The 26972-nt window shown below is 34.6% G+C and overlaps 1 protein-coding gene across 1 annotated transcript; it reads left to right on the forward strand.

Moving 5' to 3' along the window:
• Nucleotides 1-511: 511 nt before the first annotated feature.
• Nucleotides 512-26972, forward strand: LOC136209234 (rRNA biogenesis protein RRP5). Its single transcript, XM_066000655.1, has 40 exons — nucleotides 512-857; nucleotides 1158-1369; nucleotides 2586-2726; nucleotides 2827-2994; nucleotides 3861-3960; nucleotides 5958-6070; nucleotides 6150-6272; nucleotides 6420-6491; nucleotides 6694-6786; nucleotides 7814-7927; nucleotides 8024-8146; nucleotides 10001-10186; nucleotides 10273-10347; nucleotides 10843-10979; nucleotides 14158-14292; nucleotides 14707-14852; nucleotides 14935-15000; nucleotides 16509-16615; nucleotides 17367-17447; nucleotides 17812-17886; nucleotides 17971-18072; nucleotides 18243-18405; nucleotides 18494-18642; nucleotides 18940-19023; nucleotides 19106-19206; nucleotides 19861-20014; nucleotides 20190-20264; nucleotides 20390-20528; nucleotides 21483-22134; nucleotides 22505-22565; nucleotides 23402-23547; nucleotides 23625-23808; nucleotides 24128-24226; nucleotides 24487-24854; nucleotides 25085-25261; nucleotides 25470-25566; nucleotides 25637-25792; nucleotides 25879-26109; nucleotides 26200-26283; nucleotides 26362-26972. The coding sequence occupies exons 1-40, from the start codon at nucleotides 683-685 to the stop codon at nucleotides 26467-26469; spliced, it is 5772 nt and encodes a 1923-aa protein (XP_065856727.1). The 5' UTR covers nucleotides 512-682; the 3' UTR covers nucleotides 26470-26972.

Genomic DNA, 26972 nt, shown 5'->3' on the forward strand with positions numbered 1-26972 from the left:
TCTAAGGCTGCAACTCTTGTTGCATCTTAATAACCCTTTTTGTTTAAAAAAAACAAATTAATGAGTGTCCAGGATCATGATCAGTAGTTTATAATTAGAAATTAAAAATGTTAATCAGTTACTAGTATTAGCAGAAATTAAAAATGGTGTTGGAGAGAGAAAGGATAATTAGAGAGATGTAGTTTGTAGAGAGAGAAATGATCTATGAAGATGGAGAAGAATGAGAAAAGGGTAAAACTGGTATAAAGTATTTGAGAAATAAGGAAGGAGAGAGATAACAGGTTAAAGGTGTAAGTCAAAGGTTACAATTGATGGTCAACAGTTGCCATCGATGTTATAAACTGTAAAGTTTAATGGCCATATCGGGAAAAAATGAAATTCAGTAGCCACAATATGAAAATGGGTAAAGTTCAGTATGTAATTTACCCATAAATTGGTATAAAAAGTGTTTTTTTTTTTTTTTTTTTTTTCTTTTTCTTTCGGTTCAGTATTTATGGGTAATTATTATGTATAAAAAGGCCGTAGGTACTGCCAGTATTAGGGCTAGTGAGTAGTAATACGGGAACTCTCTCTTCCTAAAACCCTTCGAAACCCCTCATTGCCTTGAGCTAACTTGTGGTGTACTGATCTGAAAGAGAAGGAAAACTTCCCTAGGGTTTTGAGTTTATTAGCTTAGTGGGAAATGGCAGCTCCTTCTAAGATGAAATCTCAGGGTGGGAAGTCCAAAGATGGCCAGAAGTTCAATAAAGCATCGAAGAAGCCGTTTAAAACTCAGAAGAAGAAGTGTGTTGACAAAGCTACGGCAACTCAAGCCATGGTTCTGCAGATTGAGGATGACGCCCCCGATTTTCCCAGAGGTTTTCTCAATTCTGATGTTGCTATTTTTCTGCTTGACTTTTGAGAAACTAAGTTAATACAGAATTAATCTTTGAATGTTGTTAGTAAATAGCGGACTTCGTTGTAGAAAAAAAAACCCCCGCAAAAGGTGCATAACTACATTTGTTTAAGTTGAATTGAAGACTTATATTCAATAGATAGCCAAAAATCTTGTCCTTTCCTGATGTGCGAAGAAAAAAAGACGAAGCTTTGCAATTTATATGCATTCATTGAATCACATAAAAATGTCCACGTAAGTAATCTTCACTATTTTGATTCAGGTGGAGGAAGCTCACTGAGCCACAGAGAACGTGAGGAAATTCGTGCAGAAGTTGATGCAGGATTTGAGGCTCCGGAGATGGTTTTGATGAAGAAAAAGAAGGGAAAGAAATTGCAAACTAAAAGTCATTCTGAAGCCGATGATTTTGGTTCTCTTTTTGGTGACCGCTTAACCGGAAAACTTCCTAGATTTGCAAATAAGATCACGTCAAAGGTACTGACTTGAGTTCAATCTTGCCTGCTTTCTCTATACATCTTCCACCCCTTTACTCTCTTCTCTTTGCGACTTTTGTTTATTTACATTTTTTCTTGTTTCCCTTTGTTTGTCTATATAGGTTTTGAAGTATAATCTCATATCATCACTTAATTTTGGTGGTTTCGAATTTTCAATTTGGTAAATATTGGAATTATTGTCTAGTTTTATGTTCTCATCAACTTAAATGGAGCTCATTAGTATTTAAGGGTTAATATCAAGTGAATGCTGTATGCTAATAGAAAAAATTGATATGGATAAAATCAAAGGGTTATTTTAATCTCAAGCCTTCCGTATCTATATCATCTAGGATTGAAATTTAATTAGGATAAAAAGAAATAAACAAAAGAGGAACGAAGCTTTGAATGCAAGATATATCACAAGTTTGATGATTGATGAATATGGACTACGGATACTTTAGTTATTAGACTATTCTATTAGTTCATTAGCTTAGAATTTGGTTGAATTTTAGTCTTTAGATTTAGAATTTATTATCATGAATCATGATTATGTAAGAGTCAGTAGTTAATTTGGAATTTATTTCATGCTAAAATTTATGATTAAGATTAAGAATAATTAGATATGATTTAGTATTAGACTATTTTGTTGCACCTAGGCTCCAGGACCGCTGGAGCACCTTAGCCACTAACTTTTACAAGTGTCTGATGGGCTTTTAAATTGGGGGATAAAATGCTGAAAGTTAGATTTGATGCTAGGTAAATGCTAACTGTCTCGGAACAACTTCACCCTGGATTACCAAGTTTGGTGTGGACAGGTTGTGATGCCATTTACAAAGATCTTTGTAGGTTTAGGATTTTTATTTACTTTTGTATTGTTTTGTTTTGTGGTTGGAAGTTCAGTAATAAGTTTTATGTCATTCATAGAGCTGAGTATTTATCTTGTTAAGTTCTCTCTAAATGTTCTTGTGGCTGTTTGGTGGGCGGCTCTCTTTTATGTATTTGAGGTGTATCCGTAACTAGGTCTTGATTATTGGAATTATACTTCTATTTGTTTCAGCTGTATCAATTCTTCTCAACAACATAAGTTCCAGATATATGTAGAATTTCTCATATCTTTTCTCTCTCTGATTTCATTGTTGAGCAATTTATCTCTCAAGTAGTCCAGTTGCAATATTGAAGTTAATTAATTGTCAAAAACTCATTGGCTGCTTATGTAGAATATTTCTGCTGGAATGAAGCTATGGGGAGTTGTTGCAGAAGTAAACGAGAAGGACCTTGTCATTAGTCTTCCTGGGGGCTTACGTGGACTAGTACGCTCCATTGATGCCCTTGATCCTGTTTTAGGTCATGATGTTGAGGTATATATTATCTCAACTTTTCTTTGATTTTTTTTTTTATTTTTTTTTATCATTTTAAGTCCATCATTTCTTCATCGTTTTGTCATATTCCTCCTTTCAGGGCGTCGAAGTTAACCTTGGAAGCATATTTGATGTCGGGCAGTTAGTTTCTTGCATTGTCTTGCAGTTGGATGATGACAAGAAAGATAATAGAAAAAGAAAAATCTGGCTTTCTTTGCGTCTTTCATTATTGCAAAAGGATTTGTTAAGTTCCATTCAAGAAGGGATGGTATGATGAAAATATGGAAGAACTTTTAGTTTCATTATCTTAATCTCATATTGGATGATGAATGCTATGGTTGAGTTATCTGAGAGGACATGCTATTGTAAAGTGGGCATGTTGAATGATGGTTCTTACCACCTTGAACAGATATTGATAGACCATTTTTTTTTTCCAACTTATTTGTGGGTATATGAATTTGTAAGGGGATAAAGGCCAAATTTGAACATTTTAAGGGTTAGCCCTAACCTACAAAATGGTGCAAATTTAACACCAACTTTTACAATCAAGATCAATTTTAGCCTATCGAAATTTTGAAAAGGCTAGTTTGACTGTTATTTAACTGTCATTCCAGACCTTCCTAACATCAATTATGTCTATGATATTTAGTGTGTTATTAACACAATTACAAAAAACCTCTTAAAATGCTAACAACTAAGTCCGTAACATATAAGTTAAACACTTTTTTTTTTGTCAAAGGTCTAAAATATTTACAGTGTTACTAATATTGTTACAAATACACAACACAAAGTGCACGAAATTGCTTCAGTTTATTGACAAACTTGTTTGGAAGGTCTGATGTGACCGTTAAATAACACTCAAACCAATCTTTGCAAATTTTCTGTAACGTAGGGCTAAAATTGATCTTGCTTGAAAACTTTAAGGTTAAATTTATGACATTCTGTACGTTAGGGCTAAATCTGTACTTCCCTTGAAACATTAGGGCTAAATTTGGCTATTATCCCAATTTGTGAGTAGCATATACAAGGTATAACTGCTAGAGGTATGAGGGGTGATAGGTTCTTATAAGTAGAGTTCTTCCGTTTTCTTTTCTTCTGTTTCTACTTATCTCCAGCCAATCTTCATGGTTACAGGTCCTCACTGCATATGTGAAAAGCATTGAAGATCACGGCTACATGCTCCATTTTGGATTGCCTTCTTTGAAGGGTTTTCTGCCAAAGAACAGCCCTAATGGTAACTATCTTCCTTCTTAGTGACTTGATGGTGTGACTTGTTTTTTTAGTATCTTATCATGTTTTCACGACTAATATTCTAGTTAGTTGACCTTGGTTTCTGTTTTAGTCTTCTTTCCTGTAGCTATTTGAGAGTGTTGACTTGTATATTTGTGGTTGTTAGAGATGTGCATTCCTTGTAGATTAGACAAGGAAGGGTTGTCCCTCCAGGTTTCTTGTTTATATGCTAGCCAACCATCTACTGTTGATCCCTCTCACTTATGTTCTTCTTTTGAGTTATGGAAGAAAGAACAGGGATACAATCCTCATTTCCATATTCCTATATAGATGGCTTGGTAACTTGAATTTTTTGTCCTACATGCTCTTGTAAGCCGAGTTTGATTTTATATATGATTTATTACTGCCATTTTGGTGCATCTTAGCTTTAATCTTCTGTTTTATGTCAAAGGGAAAAAAAATTCCCCATCAGCAATGCATACCTAAATGCTAGAGTATAAGTTGAGCACTTAAAATGGAATGTTAAGATGTTGTCAATGACAATTATGCATCAAGAACTAGAGTAATTATCTGTAGGTTGAGATAATTAAATTTTGAGGGCATCCCAAATTTTAGCTTAGGTTGCTGAATTGTTCTCTGAACTGAACCTTATAGAACTGTTTACTTTATTTGGTTCTGTTTTGAGTTTGTCTTTAAGAACTTGTCACGGAGAATGAATAGAAGGTTTTGTTTTAAGGACTTGGAAACTGCTATTTATTGTTTCTCATGATCTCATTTTGAGACTAGTGTGAAAAATCATTAGAGAAAACCGATGCGTAGATGGTATATTGATTTCACATCTTTGAAAATGGTTAACAAGTTGTACTTAGGCTCAGGACGAGTTGTTTTCTGTAGAGAACCCATTTTTCTTGGCCATAATAACCATTCAGGACCTTTTGAGACTCCACTCTAAAAGGTGTCGCATGTATCTTTTGTAGATAAGAAGAGAATTTACCCAATTAACCATTATTATGTTATCTGTACCATCAAGTATACATTTTGTTTTAGCTATTATATTGTCATATCAAAAGTCGCCTTTTATATCCATTCTTGGTCTGAGTATCTTGTGTAACATTCCTATCTTGGTCTTACGTGTGTTGGTTTGTCTTTGAATTCCATTGATGGCTATTTCATGGTTAAATAGAAGTCAGCTTTTACAACCTTTGTTTCTCTCTCTCTTCAGAATCACCTCTCTTTGCTATTACAGAGTTGCATAAAAAATAAAATGCCGCATTTAACATATTTTTTGTTGCTTGATTTCCCTATCTGTCAAAGTCCCCTTTCCTGCTGGTCCCTTGTTAAGATGTCTCTTTAAAGTCTATTTATTCTGTTTTATTTTAACATGATTGAGATTCATACTCTTGCCTATTGGGCAAAGTCAATGAAATCTGGCTTTGACAAGTTAGTTATTGAGTTTCCGTTTGCAATGAGTTGCATCTAGAAGCACTTCTCTGTTCATCAGTTTTCAATCTATTATCTCTTATGAAAGTTCTGGAAATCTGATATTGTTTCCTGTGGTATAGTTTCTTCATTTCTCTACTTGACATGGGTAAACGTATGTTTTTTGGGTATATAAGAGTAAGGTATTTGAGTTTCACCCCGACATGCACAGATATTTACTTTTATTAGACGCCCATTCCCAGAGTCCAAGTAACAATGTTTTGCTGTATGGATGTTAATTCTAACAGAACAGATTAATTTGGTTTGATAGAGTTTCTGCTTTCATTATATACTGCTTTCAATGTTTGTTGAGGGGCTCTTAGCCCCTGAAGCAGCACTTGCTTGAAGTAACAATTTGGCGCTCTGTCAATCTCGGATATTAAGTCTATGTAATATCCTTTAGATAGCAGGATATTGGTCTATTCTTTTTATAGAATCACCATGTGCACGGCACACACACATGTGATATCATGCTTTGAAATCTATATAATACTTATAGCAAGTGTCCTTTGATGGTTGTAGACAGCAGCTTTGCGGAACTAAAAATTGGACAACTGGTGCAAGGGATTGTTAAACGAATTGATGTGAATATGGTTCATTTAAGTTCTAACTCTGATGAAGTTTCTAAATTTGTGGTATGTGTAGTTTTTCCATTATTTCAGGTTCTCCTGTTTTTTCTGTTTTTCTAACATTTAATTATCAATCTCTTATCAGATGAAGGATCTTAAGGGAATATCAATGGATCTTCTTGTTCCAGGCATGATGGTTAACGCCCGTGTACAGTCAACCCTTGAAAATGGGATTATGTTATCATTCCTTACATTTTATGCTGGGACTGTAAGTTTGTTGCAATCTTACCACATCAGCTAATGGAAAATGGATTATAGAACTTAAAACTAGTTATATATAGGTGGCTTTTGATTTCATTTATTCTTTTACATTGATCTAGATATATATTGTATTTATTTTTAAATCTGTTGACAGGTTGATATGTTTCATTTACAAAATAAATTCTCCGCTTCAAACTGGAAAGATAGTTATAGCAACAATGATAAGGTGTTGTAACTTTCACCCATTAATTAATCTTGACACCTTCTTTTGACCCTCTTTAATTTAACAATAGGACTATTTATTGCTGTGTATCTTTCTTTGTCATGCTCAATATTTGCTAATATTGTTTTTCCAGTAACATGTTGAGTTTTTTCCACCAATGTGTTTGTTGATATTACTAAGATACAACTCTACTATTTTGGTTCAGGTTACTGCAAGGATTTTATTTATTGATCCCTCAACTAGAGCTGTTGGCTTGACTCTCAATCAACATCTTGTTCACAATCATGCTCCTCCGATGGTATGCCTGTCAGACATATATGGGAAATCTATTATATTCGTTAAAAACTGACCTTTTGCAGTTAGAGACTTCCCCAACAATTATTGATGCACTTTACGTTTTTAAAGTGAAACCTTTTAAATTATTGCAGTCCCAATCTTAAAAAAAAGAGATACATACATGGGGAAAGCCATTTTTATTTGTCTTTCATTTCCAAGTTTGTAGTCGGGTGGACATGGCCCTGGGGATTAGTCGGGGATTAATCGAGGATTGGTCGGATTTGTATTTTTATATATATATTTTTTTAATTTTTCATAAATAAATTTATTATATAAATACAATTAAAATATGAATTCTACTATGTAAAAATAATAATATAAATATAAAATATTTAAGATAGAAAAACATATATATTTTAATATTTGTTATATTAATGCCCATAAAAGATAAAAATCTCCCAACAAAATAACATTTATATCCTTAAAAATAACATTTGATAGCTTTAGGTATTTTCTTTTAGTTTTTGGTTATTTAATAATTTATTTAAAATTGAAAAATTGACATAAAATTCAAGGGCTAATCTTTAGAAAACGACCACCTGGAGCTGCCTAGGCGGCCAAAAATCGGTAAACCGACTTATGCCAACCGACTTGAGGAAATCGTTACCGTGTTCTAAAAATCCCCGCCTAGGCGGCCGCCTGTGCCGATTTTTAGTACACTGTTCATTTCATTGTAGGCCGGAATGTTACCAATATGTGTTGCCTAATGCTGTGCCGGCTGAAATGTACATTCATGGTTGAGCTTTGTCGTGCCCCTGTTCTTGCTTTTCGTCTGTCTGTCTGTCTAATCTTTTCTGCAGGCTTGACTAAACTCCAAACCCTGTTTCTGATCTTTTGGTTTGTGGCATTAGCTTAATCTTGAGTTTTTTCTTTGATGAATATTGCTTCTTGAGACTCTGCATATGTTTGAGATATCATCTCATCTCAAGCTTTGCTTATTAATTTTCCTTCAGGTTCTTCTTGGAACTGATATTTGATTTGAAATGCAGCATGTGAATATTGGGGATATTTATGACAGTGCAAAAGTGGTCAGGGTAGATAAAGGCATGGGTCTTCTGCTTGAGATTCCTTCTGATCCAGTATCAACTCCAGCTTATGTTAGCGTATGTTTCTTTTCTCTTCTTTGTTTATTAAAATGTTTAGACCATTGAAGTTGATTGGAACTTATTGTTCATTAATAAATATCTTGTCAACTACAGATATCTGATGTGGCTGAAAATGAAGTCCATAAGCTTGAGAAAAAGTTTAAGGAGGGAAGTAAAGTTCGTGTTCGAATTCTTGGTTACAGGCATTTGGAAGGGCTTGCTACTGGGCTTTTGAAGGTTATTTTATTTTTATTTTTTTGCGAAAAGTACTTCTATAATGCAAACAGCAAACTGCTCTTTGATTAAACTGGTATACCTAATATTCTGAGTAAAAATGAGCATCTTTGTCAGCAGAAAACAATAAATTGATTGATTATGATCATAAGGTTGTATTCTGGTTAATTTTCTGTCTCCTATCATCTTTGATTGTTTTCCTATGGAGAGCTCAGTTCTGATCCTTCATCTGTTGTCATTGTAAAAAGTCGTTAAAGTAAGCTGGAAGGGGAGGGAAGGGTGGGTGGGGACCATGACATGTGAATTTCAAAAGATAATCATGTCTTAACTAGTGATGAGATCTATGCCAGCATAGAGGTGAAGTTCATTCCCGTTTTGCCTTGAAGAGGTTGAAATTTTGTTGTCTTGTTTTTGTGTTTCTTAACATATAAAAATAGGTAAGGGGTACTCCCATTTTCAAGTAAACTTGATTTGTCCATTTATTTTGAAGATAGTATAATGCTAGAATTGGGGCTTGAACACTGGTATGCCACCTACCTTTGGCAGTTGTACCATTTAGGCTTTGTCCAATTGCTTATACAGCCCTTGATTTTGTTCCTTTTGTTGTCTTATTTTTGAGATACTTGTATATATTTGCTGGTGTTAGATTGCTTCAACATTGTCCATTATTTGTCTTGATTTTGTGCTTATCACAATATTAAATAGTGCATGCCTTATTTGTAAAACTATTTTTTATGGCCTCATTGAGCTTTCTAATATTTTTCCACTATCTCTAAGTTATTGACCAACCAAACTCCTTATATATGAGAATGACCTTATAAGATGATAAATGAAATACATATCCATATGATAAATTGTTGTTTTCTTTTCCAGTGGGTGTTATTGAATATGTTATTTCTGTTTTCTTCTCTTTTTCTAATCCAGTGTGACTTTCATGTTTACTCATATACTGAGAATTTTAGAACTGGGATGGAGGTTGAATTGGTTTCCAAGAAATTTTGAAAAAAGTGTCTGGAAAAAAATAACAATTATAGGATTATGTAACTGCATTAAAAATTTGAGTAGAAGTTACTGAAGAGAACATGAATTTTCAGCCAATCCATCAATAACTAGTACAAATGCCATATAATTTTTGAAAACCAAAAGGGAACAACTAACTTCTTAATCATTACTAATTTTTTTCTTCAATCTTTTAAATAGGTATGTAATAATCAAATAGTGGCAATCTAGCATACATACCGTCCTTAAAGCATCAAACCATTTATCAGAGTGCCTAAGTTGACATTTGACAATATTATGGGACAGTAATAACATTTAGCATATAACAATATAATGGGACATAATAATGAAACACACATTATTAAATCATCATAACAATTAATGTCAAGATATTGGCTAGATGAATAACTAAGGACATGACTAATCACAGTGCTTAACAAAGCGTATGCATTTTTACTATACCTTAGTTCATTCTGCCTTTTCGGTTTGAGATGCCCCTCATCTCCAATTTTAAGGACATTGTATATCTTCACCTATAATTCTTTGTTTAAGCCCGCTCAATTAATTCACTTTCTTATATGCTAGATGGATTCTTTATCTGTTTGTGTACTTACAAGCTGTTGTTCATTAAATACTTTCTATTGATCCTATTTGAATATACTTCTTTGCTGGTGCATCTATTGTTTGAAGTAAACTGTATTCTCAGATAATTTTTCCTCTCTGTCAGTGGTGTACTTCTATGTTCTTATAACTTCTATGCATTATGTTAGGTGTTCAGAGCTCAAATGGCCTTTGGTGATCCAACCTTATGCTGTGTTTTCATTTGGTTGGTTCTTTGTGTTTTTTTTCATCGCGCAGGCAAGTGCCTTTGAAGGCACTGTATTCACCCACTCAGATGTCAAACCAGGGATGGTGGTAAGGGCGAAAATCTTAGCTGTTAAGAGTTTTGGTGCTACAGTGCAATTTCCTGGTCAGTTGAAGGCTTTGTGTCCTCTAAGCCATATGTCCGAATTTGAAATTGCAAAGCCTAGAAAAAAATTCAAGGTTACTTCCTGAAATCATTTTCATTTTGAGGTGTACATTTTCTGTATAATAGAAAGGTTTTGAACCTTGCCTATATTGTGATCCAGGTTGGAGCTGAGCTGTTGTTCCGTGTGCTTGGTTGCAAGAAAAAGATGATAACTGTGACGCACAAGAAAACTCTTGTATGTTCTTTCTTTCTTGATATATGTCATCATCTAGACATGTAATTTTGATAACTGAAAGTAGTATTTTTTTTTTTGGAAGACTAAAGTTAATCACAATAAAACTCACCGCAGCCCCTGCCATTATTATTGTTTGGATACTGTTCTGATGTACGTTATATTTTATTGAGGTTTACTATCACCTTTCTATGTCGTGGAATATTCAATCATGTCTCAATTTCATATTGTGTTTGATTTTTTACCTGCTTGTCTTCAATATATGTGAACGACTCTAGTTTATAATTCTTGATGTGTATCAGGAGATTATTATTTCTTACTACATTCTATTCATCTTAAGCAAGTATCACTTATTATTAGTGTGTGATTCTTTTTATTGATTTGAATCCAAGTCTAGTAAAGATAGTTGACATTTTAAAAAAATGAGTAAAAGTATGCACTCGTTTGTTGTATTTCATTATTTAATTTCCTTATCTTTATTACTTATTTTTTAAACAGGTCAAATCCAAACTTCCAATTTTAAGTTCATATGTTGATGCATCAGATGGGTTAATCACACATGGTTGGATAACAAAAATTGAAAAGCATGGATGTTTTGTCCATTTCTATAATGGTGTCCAAGGGTTTGCTCCCAGGTTAGTCTCAAGAAATGTGCTCAGATGATTATGTTACTGCTAATTGCCAGTTTTTCTCATCATGGTTTGTATGAACTAGTCCTCTACCTGTGTTTCACATGGGACAACAGTCGTGGACATCATATTTTGTACATGTCTTGAAATTCTCCTTAGAATTTTACATGGTTTAATATATTGTTTGTATAATATTCAATTGGATAGAATTAATGTGGCGTTAAAATGACGAATGTTTGTTTTAGCTATTTGAGTGTGCTGATAGCTCTTCTAATACCCTGAGTAGCTACTCCAAGATGCTAATTTTGTAGTTTTTTCTTTTGATGTGAATTTATATTGTATCTAGGCTATACTTACAAAATTGTTAATTGTAAAACATTTTTTTTTTGGATTAATCTTTCAAGATAAGAGGGCGAGCCTTGGCGCAACGGTAAACGTTGTTGTCGTGTGACTGAGAGGTCATGGGTTTGAGTCTTAGGAGCGGCCTCTTCCCAAAAAATTGGCAAGGGAAGGCTTGCCCTAGTACATCCTTGTGGTGGGACCACTCCCCGGACCCTCGCTTAAGCGGGGACGCGTAGTGCACCGGGCCGCCCATTAATCTTTCAAGATAAATAAAATTATTTAATTAAGCATTAAAATATTGCAAATAATAAGTAGACATGATAATGCTCTTAAAAATTTGTGCATATATTGATATAAAAAGTTTCATTTTATTTTTAAATTTTACGATTTACTAACATATGTTTAGAAAAAAAAAAATCCTTGACGGTTGTTTATTGTCTCTAAACATTACCTCTTGTACGTTTTTCTTCTAGGGAGTACTGTACACTTGTTTTCATGTAAAGAATGCTGTAACTGTTAGAAATTGGAATTATGAACCAGTAAGCATCATCATATTGACATTGTAACTTAGGTAAAATTAAGACATGCCAAAAGATTGCATGGAGATAGGCTGGTTCAGAGGGTTTTCTCTCTTTAGAGGATAGCAAGACTAGTTGGTGTTGGCATTTCCTCGAGTATTAGATTCTTTTTTTTTATAACGAGTATTAGAATTAACATAGCGGTAAAAATGCAGTTTTTGGTTTTTAGCTATTTGAGTGTGCTGATTGCTCTTGTAATACCGAGTAGCCTTTCCCAGATGCTAATGTTGGAGTTTTGTCTTGGTAGCTGGAAGGGGACGTGAATTTATATTATGTAGGCTAAATTATACTTATAAAAATTACTAATTATAGAAGACCTTATTTCATAATTAATTTTTCTAGGTAAATGAAATAATAACTAGACATGATAATACTCTTAAAAAATGTGTTCATAGTGTATATAGGAAATTTTATTTTAATTTTTTATTTTTTATTATCCAATTTATTGAGAAAAATATAACTTATAGTTCATTGTTGTCTCTAAAAATTACTTTCATGTAGTGTACACTTGTTTTTATGTAAAAGAATGCTGTAACTTTTAGAAATTGGAAGAAATAAGCATCATATTGACATCAGAAGTTAGGTAAAATGAAGACATGTGCCAGAAGATTGCATGGAGATAGGCTGGTTCAGAGGGTTTTCTTTCTCCTTTCCTTAGAGGAGAACAAGGCTATTTGGTTTTGGTATTTCATTGAGTATTAGGTTTTGGCACATCGCGTTGTTGTCATGTAAACCCATATAAGTCTAAATTCATCCAAGTATACTGTAACTTTTAAATTGTACTGAAATGATGTCAAAAGAGCCAAGGTGCTCGCCTAACCCAAGAGATGGGAGTTGGGGCACTCTCACCTCAGACCTCTCTGGGTGAGGCACCTTCAGTTAGGTGCCTCAGTGCAGGTGATGGGCTTGGAGAAGACGTGCTTTTGCAAATTTTCTGATTTTTTTTTCAATAGATTTTCATTGCTATTTGAAAGTAGGAAAGATTAGTTATTGGAACTTGGAAGGACCTAGAAAAGGAAATATATGATTTAATGTAATGGCGTCATACATATTGATTTGGTTTACAAGAGACGAGAAAGTGGGGGGATAAGAAGAGTCAGCTTGCATAACTTTAATTGGGGAAGAAATAGTCGCCTTGCCTCTTTCATTAAGAAGGAAGACAGCAGACTTTGGCAAGAAAACTGCAGCTTCATAAAAAACAGAAAATACAAGGAATAGGGAAAACACAACTGGCTTTATAAGAGCAAAAGAAGAAGATTGATTGAGTAAACTTGGAGAAGATCAAATGTACAAGTTCAATTCTTATTTCTTGGATTGAGAATGTAGAATTATCATCATCATTATTATTATTAGGGTAAATGATTTATTGGTCTCTACATTTTTATCTAAATGTTTAGTCCTCATATTTTACTAATACACTGTTTAGTCCTTAACTTTTATTCTATTCAACAATTTAGTCCCTTGTAGAGGGAATTAAACTGTTTAATAATTCAAATATTTGAGGGACTAAACTGTTGAGTAGAACAAAAGTTAAGGACTAAACAATGCATTATTAAAATACTAGGACTAAATATGTGTAAGTAAAAATATAGTGACTAATAAATTATTTACCCTTATTATTATTTAGCTTTGTGCATTTTATATCTTTTGCTCTTTTTTCGATCTTGAGACTTGAATATGACGATCATCATATGTTGTATGACTAAGTCTATGTCATAAAAAATTGATGTCGTTTTCTTTATGTTTTTACCCATTTTACTTAAGTGGTAGCTCAAGTGGTTTGTTTTGTTTAGGCTCATTCTATTTGGACCAAAGCTTAGTGCATTGGGCAGTTTGAGGTCTTGTTGCCTCAAAGGCATCTAGCACTTTTAACAACACCATGTTATTGTATTTCAAGCAGACCATATTTATATATTTCATGTTGTGATATTGTGTAATTTGTAATCATAATTACTTTGATCAGAGGTATTAATGTTACGGTACCTGATCAGGTTGAAAGCTATATACAGGTTCATACTGAAGGATACTAATTTTTAAATTACTTGCTAACACTCATCAATGCTGATCTTTGTTGTGGGTGGGAAGCTGGTGGGATTGATGCATTTATTCTATAGTCACAATTATTATCTACTTGTTTGCATATCGATCTCTTTCTTGCACTGATGTTATTTCCCTTGAATCTATTGAATTCATTTTCTTGGTCTATTTAGATTCCCGTTTTGAGTTGCATCATTGGATCTGAATTTTTTCTCATTTTAAACCAGATCTGAGCTTGGATTAGAGCCAGGAATTGATGCAAGTGCAGGGTATAAAGTTGGACAAGTTATCAAATGCAGAGTAGTGAGTTCTATTCCTGCTTCGCGCCGCATCAACCTTAGTTTCACAATGAAGCCCACAAGGTTTGTTTGTTTTATTTATTTTATTGTTGCTTTTATTCTTCTACTCAGTTCTCTGTGTAAACATCTACAGAACATAATTAGGCATTCTCAATATATTATTTTATGAGATTGTGATTTGCCATGGTTGTCTCAACTAGATGCTTGAATCTTCAATCTTTTCTCAAACCCTGCATACACTTGAGTGACTGTAAACCTCGGATGGGGGTAGTTCTGAGCTGGAAGTTCATGGTTCTGAAAATGATTCTGTTAATGACTTATCTAATATATGCTGCTATCCAAGTTCTACTCAAACTAAACTATCTATTAAAATGGAAATAAGATTATGATCAATATTTCTCATGGTATTGGCTATTTGATTAATTCATGACTGTTGGTAATTATTTTTATTGCAATTATATCAATTTGCCATGACAGGGTTTCTGAAGAAGAAACTGTGAAGTTGGGCAGTGTTGTTGCAGGAGTTGTCGAGAAAGTAATGCCCCATGCTGTAGTAGTATATGTCAACTCTAAAGGTTGTATGAGGGGCACAATATCAACTGAACATTTGGCTGATTACAAGGGTACTGATCTTTGCTTTGTGAGTAGTGCCTCCTATTATTGCAAGTTTTTCTCAGTTGCCAATCTTAATTTTATATTATGCAGAACAAGCTGATAAGCTGCAGTCGGTCTTAAAGCCGGGATACGAGTTTGATCAACTCTTGGTGTTAGGTATTTTTGCATTGTATTGTGAAGGATGTTATTATGTTCCCATTTTTTTTTTTCCTTTTAAAATAATTTAGAATCGTAGGGCTGTACTATAAATGCATCTTCTATTCCCATGACTAATCAGAACAGAAAAAAAGGCCTCATGCTCATAGATTATGACTGTCACCACTGTGAGATAAAGTTGTTCTCTTAGCTGTGTGTCACATATGTCCGAAGAAAGAAGAAGGACTAGTTCAGCTATTTACCAATTATGTTAGTGGTCGAATTGCATCAGTTAATTAATATCTTATTTGTATTTTGTTGCTTCTGTTTTTGAATTCCCTAAATAGCTCTGAGAGTTATATAGTCTGTTAGGAATTGTTATTAGCCAGCTGTCTTATGGTACTCTTATAGTACAGCTGTGTAACCAATTCTTTTGTCTTATTCTCTATATAAAGAGAATATTTCTGTACTGACTACTCATGCAAATGATTAATGAAATCACTCTCTTTCTAATTCTATTCTTTCTCTCTATTCTCTCTCCTTCTTATCTCATTCTTCTACCTCATTTCTGATTATTCTCTGGTCAGAATTCTAGATCTCACACTGTGCTATGCATTTTCACAGCCAACAACTATGCCTCGAGCGGGAGCTCTTTTTTTTTTGTCTTTTAACTTCTAGGAGGGCGAGCTTTGGCGCAACGGTAAACGTTGTTGTCATGTGACCGAGAGGTCATGGGTTCGAGTCTTAGGAGCGGCCTGCCAAAAAAAAATGGTAGGGGAAGGCTTGCCCCCAGTACACCCTTGTGGTGGGACCCCTCCCCGGACCCTCGCTTAGCGGGGACGCGTAGTGCACCTGGCCGCCCTTGTCTTTTAACTTCTGATACACATAGGAGAATCTAAAATCTTCTTTCCTGCAGTCTCTTCCCTTGTCGGGTTCATTTTTGTTGAGGGGGGAATATTACATTCCATTAAGCAGTGTAGCTGTGTAGGGGATTGAAGCGTGTGTTTACCCTTTAGTAATAAACTATTTCTATAGAGCGCGGCTATACGTTAGCCAAGCTGTTATCTATGTCCAACTTTGGTTGGTCAAAATGCTTGCTTGAGGTCATTTTCTAAATAAAAGAAGTTGAGCTCAAGGTCAAGTGTAAGCTTAATTATTTTACTGAGCGATCTTGATCATTCGTAATCATGGATAATATTAGTTATTTTTTTCTGATAGTTTTGCAAATAGTTGTATTTATTTCAATGTTATAAAATATTTAGCATAATATTATTTGCAACCCTCGTCACCTAATCCTACGTCTTATCTACGCCAAATATGGACAAGATAATCCTCTGCCAAAATTACCAAACATGTGGCCTTGAAATTTATGGCACTCCATGCGAGCAAGCACCATGCTGCTGTTTTGGTGTTTTGGGGGAATCATAGCATCTTAGACATTTGCTGTACTTTGCTCTGTTATTTTCTGATATTTTGTCTTGTTGTGTCTTATATGATAAATTGTTAATCTTTTGTACATACTGATGTAGATATTGGTAGCAAAAGTTTGGTTCTGTCTGCAAAATACTCTCTGATCAACTCGGCTTGTCAGATTCCCTCGGAATTCAGCCAGATTTGTCCTCAGTCAGTTGTCCATGTGAGTACCATGGTCTTCCTACTTATGTTAATAAAGTTATATTACTACTCTTAACATTCAGTCAGTTGTCCATGTGAGTACCATGGTCTTCCTACTTATGTTAATAAAGTTATATTACTACTCTTAACATGTATTTACTATTATTGCAATTGGATTTGCTATATTTTGTTAACAATAGATGCAATAGCAGTCAATGAAATTGTGGGGTTAAATGCACCATTGATCACTGAACTTACATGGTTATCTCAAAATGGCTCTCAACTTCATTTGTCTCAATAAAACTACTCAACTTTGAGTTTTGCCTCAATTAGGTCACTCCTGCTGTTTCAGTGATTAAAAGGGACTGAATTTGAAACGATGACATGGGTGACACATCAGCATAAGTCAATTCAGATCTCTGACCAAAACGACACATGGAATCCACATGTTGGTTAATTTTATGAAAAAAAACAAAACTGAATTTTTTTTCATAAAAATAACCGACACCTGGCTGCCTCGTGTCATTTCGGTCAGAAATCTGAGTTGACTCATGCTGTTGTGTCAGCCATGGCATCATTCTGATGCCTTTTAACCATTGAAATTGCTGGAGTGACCTAATTGAGACAAAACTCAAAGTTGAGTGACTTTATTGAGACAAATTGAAGTGAGCGACCATTTTGAGAAAACCATGTAAGTTCAGGGACCAACTGGTGCATTTAACCCTGAGATTGTGTGTTTTACTTATGAATATCAATTTGCTTTTTTGGACCAGGGTTACATCTGTAACATAATTGAAACAGGCTGCTTTGTTCGATTTCTCGGGCGTTTGACCGGTTTCTCCCCTAGAAGGAAGGTAAGTTCTGTTTATTTTTATGTTAATAGTAGTTTCTGAAATTTTGTTAAAGGGTGTGCAAATTTTAGGACCATATTTGAAAGAATCATTCTACATGGAAGTTTCACCTTGTAGGTGAGGGCCCTCGTAATAGGTTTGAGTTCCGGTAGTATGTACCAAATTTTTTGTAGTGCAAATGCACAATAAAGCAGTCCGTTTGTGAACACCGAACATATATTTGTTGTGTAAGAACAAATATATGCTCAACATATATTAAAAGGCTGCTGCGCCGCAGAACCACTTCTGATAGTTGAGAACTTGATGAAACAGTAGAATGAAGGAAAATTACATTTTTGTACAACTTTATCTATTTTAATTTTTGCAGACAATGGATGACCAGAAAGCTCAGCTTGCAGAGGCCTTTTACATTGGACAATCCGTTAGGAGCAATATAATTGATGTTAGTGGGCTAGCTAAGACTTTAATTTCCAAAATTATGATTTCAAGGATGTCCAGTGATCATTCCATTAATTTCATTTTTTAGGTAAACAGTGAAACAAATAGAATAACAGTGTCAATGAAGCAATCATCATGTTTTTCAACAGATGCATCCTTTCTTGAATCGTATTTTCGTCTGGAGGATAAGGTAAGAAGTTGTATGCTGTGCTTGCTTTTTTTTTGGATCACATAATATTGTTTTTAAAATTTAAAAGGGTCAATGTTATCTTCTCAGTTGCAATTCTGTTAATATTTTCATCTTCAGCTAAAATGTATCATTCTGCATGTTATTTCTGATCATCTTTCACTTTTCTCCAGATTCTACAAGTTTCAGATTCAATAAGTCCTGACATGAAATGGCTTGAAGGTTTTAAAATTGGCAGTGTGATCGAGGCAAAAGTTAAGGAATCTAAGGATGTTGGAATTGTTGTTACCTTCGATAAATATAATGGTGTTGTTGGTTTTATTGCACACTATCAGTGTAAGTTTTGATTATTGTTCTTATCCTTATTATTATTTGATAGTTTATAGAGTAATTTTTTCAATTGCTAAACTTGTAACTGCAACAGTAGGCCAAATAGTGGTAGAAACAGGATCAACTGTTCGAGCTGCAGTTCTTGATGTTCTCAAGAGTGATCGTTTTGTGGAGTTGTCTTTGAAACCTCAGTTTATTGATAAATCCAGTGAGGAAAGATCAAACAGTCTTACTCACAAGAAGGTAAAGCATTGATACTTTGTCCTTTTTTTTTTGGTATGTGCTTTGTAAACCGTAATTAGATGATAGACAATGAGAAGTTTAGAAAAGAGTAATAAACATTGTTTAGGAGTCGATGTTATGACCCTGGTTGTATTATTGGAACCATGCTCAGAAGGTTGAACTTCCTAGAAAGTAGATAAAACAATTTCTTGTTGTACCCTTTTTATAATACAGTGTTCGTGTGAAATACTTTCAAGCCTTTCCTGTATTATGGCATGTGCATTAACTTCATAAATGATTTTGTTTTTTTTATTCCAGAAACGCAAAAGAGAATTGTCTAAAAAGTTGGAGTTGCATCAAACAGTAAATGCTGTCGTGGAGATTGTGAAAGAGAACTATTTGGCAAGATTTTCTTTTTCCTGATTATAGAATACTTCAAAGGACATGCACATTTCTTCATACTCATGATTTCCCTGCAAAACAGATTTTGTCAATTCCTGAGCACGACTATGCTATAGGATATGCATCCGTATCAGACTACAACACACAGAAGCTTCCTCAAAAACATTTTTTGAACGGACAAAGGTTGATTATTACTTTTCACAGACAGTACATATTATGTACATACATCTCTTCTTTATTGTATGGGCATTGGGCATGTTAGTCTTTGTACTCCTCTTTTTTAATTGTTTTTTGGTAGTTTTATGTGATTAATCAGTTCGAGGTTCGTCAAACAACCTTTAGGTCGATCCTCTTCCTATTGAAGTTTACTGCATACACTAGGACTCGAACTCGAGATCTCTAGCTTAAGCGCTTGTTCCCCTGAACCACTCAAGCCAACCTTAATTGGTGTACTTTTCTTTTTAATAGTATGCATGGGAATTCCATCTTCAGTTTTATTTGAATTAGTTGCTGATTGGCAGTTAACATTATGTTTCAAGGGGAGGAGAATGGAGGGGAAAGGAATCTTTTCCCTTTACCTCAAATAAATTGGTGCACATTTTTTTTTTCTGTTTTCTTTCCATTTTCTTTCACCCTCGAACCAACTAGTGGATTGTAAATTTATTTACTCTCCCTTCAAATTTGTCATTCCCTCTCCCTTCTTCACTGCTAAATAGACTGCTAATCATACATTTTTGTAAGATTTCTTTTGCTACTAGTTTAGGTTTAGTTGGTGTTTTATTTACTTTTCTTGCATTACATTTGGTAGTCCAGCTTATAGTATTTTGCTTGGTGCAGTGTAATTGCAACTGTGATGGAAATCCCTAGTCCTTCAAATGCAGGGAAGCTGCTTTTGCTTCTCAAATCAATCAGCGAGATAACTGAGACATCGAGTTCAAAGAAGGCAAAAAAGAAATCCAGCTATGATGTTGGATCCCTGGTTCAGGCAGAGGTATTATCTTTGATATCTATTATCTACTGATGTTTTCTTGACATATTTGTAAAATGATTGTGACAGCTAGCACTGACTAAGATTTAAATATCTTTTATTAATATTTTATAATTGCTTTCTTCTTCTCTTCTTTGGCTGAAAATTATGTGTGTGCTATCATAATGTTATTTTCCAGATTACTGAAAAGAAGTCTCTTGAAATGAGGTTGAAATTTGGTATTGGTTTCCGGGGGAGGATTTCTATAACCGAGGTGAATGCTCAAATTAAGTAGATATTAATGTTGCTTTTATGTGAGCAACTTTCAAATGCTCCTCTTTAAAATATTTCTCATTGTTCTGAGTTGTGCACAATTTTCTTATTCATCTCATGTGATAGGTGAATGATGATTGTGTAGAGAACCCATTCAAAGGATTTAGAATCGGCCAAACTGTCACTGCAAGGATAGTTGCTAAAGCTAGTAAATCAGATAAAAACAAGCTCTGGGAGCTGTCTGTTAAACCAAAAATGATTACAGGTAGGTAAAATATGGCAAATTTTTTATTTATTTGTGTTGTCTTTTGAGATTGTCCCTAGGCTAAGGTAGTGTATAAATGTGTTCCATGGGTTGAAATGTAACTGCCAAGAAGACTAAATGGAACTTTGGTTTATGTCTTTCATGTAACTTGATGTTGAGATCATTTCATTTTGCTCAACATAATTCATAACAGTTATGGTTTTGTGTTTTTGATCATCTGCTATTAAGATTTGTTAGTGTTCTAAAGTCTATTTCACTTTATTAAGGTTTGTGGTATTATATACAGTATCTTGCTGGGTACCACAGTAAAAGGAACTCATAAATAACCATTCTAACTTGTTCTATAAATCTGTCTATTATATTTTCATGTGGATTTGAAATGCCTATCGTAATTTCTCCTGTAATATTTTACAAGTCATAGATCTTGCCTATTCATGCTGTAGTCGTATGTGAGAATTTCTATAAGTGAACATTCATATTGGTGTAAGAAACAGATAACTAGGAAAGTAATGTCACTAATAACCATATGTCTAACAGGAACAGAACCTAACACAAAAATGAGTTGTTACAGAATCCTTTTTTTTTTTTTTTTCCATAGTAGAGCTTTTGAAATACCATAAGGCTGTCTATTTGGTTCATAATTTGTTTAAACTTCTGCACTTGCTCATTCTAGTATTGTGAGATTAGATTTTCCTACATGACTTTTCCATTTCTATTGCTTAATTAGCAGCAACCTTTCGTTTAATATGAACCCCCCCTTTGCCCTCTTTTTTCTCACATGTTTTCTGTTAACTTTACTAAACCAGCTGAAGTTTAATAAGAAAATATGCGTGATCATGAACTGGTCCAGATCCAATGTTGTAATTGTCTGCACGTATATAAATAAATGCTTACAAAAGGATGCTTACTTGATTTGCGGCTATGATGTCTTAATTGAATCCGATTACATTGCAGATTTTTGTGAATTAGGGGATAAGCTTGTTTCCGAGAATCATGAATTTTCACTTGGACAACATGTTTCGGGTTATGTGTATAAAGTGGATAGTGATTGGGCCTGGATAACAGTATCTCGAAATGTAAAAGCACAACTTTTTATTCTCGATAGTGGAAATCAGCCCAATGAACTTCAAGAATTCCAGAAACGCTTTTTTGTGGGAAAGGCTGTTAATGGAAATGCTTTAAGTTATAACAAGGAGAAAAAATTGTTGCGTTTGGGTCTGCATCCATTTTGCGTAGTGTCTGGTAAACATTTTGATGGCAAGGGCAAGAATATGAATGAGGCTCTAGAGAATGTTCCACATGATTTTGGTTCTAGCCATATTCATGAAGGAGAAGTCGTGGGTGGAAGAATTTCCAAAATACTTCCTGGTGTTGGTGGATTAGTTGTGCAAATTGGCCCACATTTACATGGTAGAGTTCACTTTACTGAACTTCAGGACTCATGGGTGTCTGATCCATTATCTTGTTATCGTGAAGGGCAGTTTGTCCAATGCAAGGTAATTGAGATTAGCAGTTCTGTCCAGGGAACTATTCACGTGGATCTCTCATTACGTTCCTCATTAGATGGCATGCTTAGTCGGAATTCGACGGAACTCTCAGAGAATGTGTACGTCTTAAAGCTTTTCTTATTATCATATTTTATTCTCTTAAAATTTCATGTTACTTGTCTCAAGTTTGTCCATGAGGCATGTGGCATCTCTGCTTAGAGGGCGCTTATCTGTGCTTGAATAGACATAAATAAGAATTTCTGAACCCAAATCTTGCAAGCTTCAATGAATTATGCAAGGACTTCTGTTTTTTATACAAGTAAAAAAGTTTGGTGGAAAAAGAAAAAGAAATGCAAACTTTTGACAAGAGAACGTTTATATGTATATATATGTTACTGTTTTACTTCTCTTTCATGGGATTCCCCAGGTTTGGTCATTTTCTTCTAATTATAGCATTGTGTTTACTGAATATTCCCTTGTGATTTGTAGGGATGCTCCTAGCCAGCGTGTTGAAAAGGTTGAGGATCTGCATCCTAATACAGTTGTACAGGTATAAAACATTATTTTGTTCTCCAGACCTTTAGTGTGGAAGCACTTATATTTTAATGCATTCTCATGTGAGCCAAAAATTATCTGATTTCTCAGCAACACTATCAGTTAATAGATGAGGTCAATTAGTGCAGTAATTGAATGCAATTCAGGAACATGTAGGGATGGAATAAAATATATCTTTTTAAATTCTACATTCTTTGTATGATCATATATTTGCTTTAAGGAAAATCTCTTTAGAGACTAAATGTACATCATGTTGAAAAGTCACTTTTCTGCATTTGATATGGTTTATAGTTAAAAAGAAGACATTACCTTCTCGGAATGAGGACGCTTTCACTTGCACGTCTAGAATATTGATATCTTCCTAGTTTAATCAATTATCAATAGGTTAAATTGGGAGTCCTTGAATCAGTACAACAAATAATATTTTAGTGTAGGCTTTCATTGATACATTTTTAGAAGTGTTCATACCAATTGTGTCATTAAAGAAAGATTCCCTGAGAATGTGCAAGATGTTGATTGAGCAACAATTCCATGAAAAGTTTCACGGAAAAACTGGTCTGCCATGGTGGGTGGCTATATTGGGGGAATGTTCTGTATGTGCATTTCTTCATTCTAAATTCGTCTTTTATTGTAATTAGGTATAATTTAAAATGTTATGTAATAGTAATATATTGTGATTCTAGAAGAAGTGTTTTATACCTTGGGTTGATATTCTTGTCTGAGGCTTGTTGTGCTAATTTCAGTTAATTCTTTTATTGTTCTGTAGCATCCATTAATCAAATGTTTGTTGCTTATCATCTTTCGTTTTTTTTTCTTTTCCCTGCCTGACAGGGTTATGTCAAGAATGTGACACCAAAAGGTTGCTTCATTTTGCTTTCGAGGAAGATTGATGCCAGAATTCTCATCTCACACTTATCTGATGAATTTATTGAAAATCCTGAAAAGGAATTTCCCACCGGCAAACTTGTAATAGGCAGGTAGGTGTATTTCACACATATTCCCATCCCGTGGGTGATAATTTGTTAACTAATGTGCCAAAATAACTTAATTTCAGAGTAGTTTCAGTGGAACCTTTATCTAAGCGAGTAGAAGTCACTTTGAAAAAATCGAGTGCATGCAGTGCTGCAAAATCTGGACCTATTGATTTGAGTCATCTGCATGTTGGAGATATAATTTCTGGCAGGATTAAACGGGTGGAACCATATGGTCTTTTTATTGCAATTGATCACACAAACTCGGTAAGGAATAAGTTATTTTAAAAAAGTTGTATATATATTGAATAAGTAAATGGGTTTTAAATGGAGTTTTAGCCTCATCGTGGCAATTGTGAATGATATCCTGGGCTGTCTACTTTATCTTGAAATTTCCCAATGGAATAAACAACTCGACAATAGTTTTCTGAATTTATCCAGCATTTATGTGCCCCCAGTTGAGATATCTTGCTTGAGTTCTGTATAAATCGGACAGGCTTAGATTTTTTTTTTTCTGTATGCCTTTTAATCTAAACAATGCCCTTTATGCATTCTGACTTTTTGTGCTCTTTCAATCATGGCCTAGGTTGGATTATGCCATGTGTCAGAGCTTTCAGATGATCACGTGGACAACATTCAAGCTAAATATAGAGCAGGGGAGAAGGTCACTGCAAGAATTTTGAAGGTAGTGGTTTTCAAGATCTTGAACACCACATTCAATATATATGGTCTGGTTCTCCATCATCAGCAGATTATATCACTCTGTTTAGATTGGTTGTAACAATCTGATAATTTTGTTGGGTTGTGGGGTGGGGGGTGGTTGGGTAGGTAAAATAAAAGGGCAATTGTATGCTATATGTGGAATGAAATTTGACCTGTATTTCTTATCAGAAATTTTTGGCATGTGCTGAGTATTTTCACTGATTCATCAATGCCGTTTCATAGGTGGACGAAGAAAGACATAGAATATCTCTTGGAATGAAAGAGTTGGAAAATGGGAATTATGTTGGAATTCTCCCTTCAGAAAAAGAGACTAGTCTGGCCATTAATGAAGATGGTGGTACTGATGATGATGGTGGTAATAAGCCACTTGATAGCAGTTCACATGGTGTAGAAATCATGGACTTCGAACTTGAAAATGAAGAACCTTCAGTTTTCATACAAGCAGAATCAAGGGCTTCAGTTCCTCCACTTGATGTCACCCTTGATGATGTGGAGCAGTCTGACACAGATGACGTAGTTGATCAAAATCAAGAGCATATTGATGAGGAGAAGAACAATAGATGGGCAAAGAAGAAAGCAAAGGAAGAAAGGTCATTTTTTTTTTCTAATCTCATAGTTACAAGTCTAAAGTTCTCTTATGAGATGGGTTATTTAGGCAGAGATGGACGAAAAGGAGGAACCCGTACAGCTGACTCCATCTAATGGATTAAGGCTTGGTTGTTTCTTTATGTGATGAGTTATTTAGTCTGGATATATTTTAGACTTCTCTTCTTTTTCCATCTTGACTTGGTAATTCTGATCCTGAAAACTATCCCTGCAGGGAGAAAGAAATTAGTGCTGCTGAAGACAGAGTGCTGGAAAACGATAAACCAAGTACTGCTGATGATTTTGAGAAACTGATCCGCAGCTCTCCTAATAACAGTTTTATTTGGATAAACTACTTGGATTTCTTGCTTAAGTTGGCTGACATTGAGAAAGCTCGCTCAATTGCTGAACGGTATGCAAAGTGCTGGCCTTCTTCCTCCTCTGCACCTTTATTTTTTTTTAATCTTATTTTTTTTAAAGCTCTGTAACAGTCCTGAAAATTGTTGTTCGATCAGAATATCAGGTCATTACGGAATGCATGCATTATGGGAGGCTTCAATTTTTTCATTTGTCCTGGATTGATAATTAACTTCCAATATTTGTTTCTTTTACTTATGAAGGGCTTTGAGAACAATAAATGTCCGGGAAGAACATGAGAAGCTTAACATTTGGCTAGCCTACTTCAATTTGGAAAATGAACATGGAAATCCTCCAGAGGTGCGTAAACTACCTTAAGTTATTCACTGATATTAATAAAAAAACATAATTATATTAGTTATTTTTTTAGGAAGATGTTAAAAAAGTTTTTCAAAGAGCACTACAGTATTGTGATCCCAAAAAGGTCCATCTAGCACTTTTGGGAATGTATGAAAGGACCGAGCAGCATAAATTGGCTGATGAACTTCTTGACAGAATGGTCAAAAAGTTCAGAACTTCATGCAAGGTAACATGTGGTTTTATTTGTAAGTGTTTCCTCCATTGAGGATTGTCTGGCAGATCATTTGACCAAAGCTTTCCTTGAAATTCCAGATATGGCTGAGGCGGGTACATAGACTTTTGAAGCAAGAGCAAGAAGGTATTCAGGCTGTTATTCAGCGTGCTCTGTTAAGCCTTCCCCGCCATAAACACATCAAATTCATCTCACAGACAGCCATCCTTGAATTCAAATGTGGGGTTCCTGATAGAGGGAGGTCCATGTTTGAAGGAATTTTGCGCGAGTACCCGAAAAGAACAGATTTATGGAGTGTGTATATCGATCAAGTAAGATCATCTACTTTGGTTGGTTATTCAACTATGTGTACCTTTGAAATAAATCTTATTTGGCTCTATTACTTATTCTGAGGATAACAGGAGATCAAACTAGGAGATGCAGATGTTACCCGTGCTCTCTTTGAGAGGGCCATTAGTCTGAGCCTCCCACCTAAAAAGATGAAAGTATGTTCCATTCCTACGCATGATGTTCTTGTTTTTGCTGTCACTATGTTCTTATACATTCATTATCGGCCTATGCAGTTCCTATTCAAGAAATATCTCGAGTATGAGAAGTCTCTTGGTGATGAAGAAAAAATAGAGTCAGTGAAGCAAAAAGCAATGGAATATGTGGAGACTACTCTGGCTTGATTGTGATCAATCCTCCTTCCATCTCTGGTTTCCAGTTTCAACTTGCAATCACACAGAGTGCAATTGTCACTGTACTGTTAGAAGATCACTGGCGAAATCTCTAGAAGGTACCGGAGTCAAATGAAGCTTACTGAGGTTAACATGAGTTTTGATTCAATCACAGGCCATTGAAATAGTAATTTTTTTTTTTGTTGGAGGTCTGATTAGAATCTAGAATTGGGATGTAAATGTACATCAATTTTGACCTTGTTTTGTAGCAATGTATGTTGAGCCTTAATTTTTGTGTTCAGGGCTTTACTTGGTACTTGGGAAGAAAGTTGACTATATAGGGAAGGGAGAAAAATGTGGTTGAAAATAGAGGTTTTGATTCCATATTTTCATCAGCATTTGGCATGCAAGTTTCTCGGTGCACTGCACATATTTGAATCTGCATTAGCCTATAAATCATTTGATGTAACATGGATCATATTTTATGAGTTAGTAGTATACATATCTCTTTTGAT

The sequence above is a fragment of the Euphorbia lathyris genome, chromosome 10, assembly GCF_963576675.1.
Source record: "Euphorbia lathyris chromosome 10, ddEupLath1.1, whole genome shotgun sequence".
NCBI lineage: Eukaryota > Viridiplantae > Streptophyta > Magnoliopsida > Malpighiales > Euphorbiaceae > Euphorbia > Euphorbia lathyris.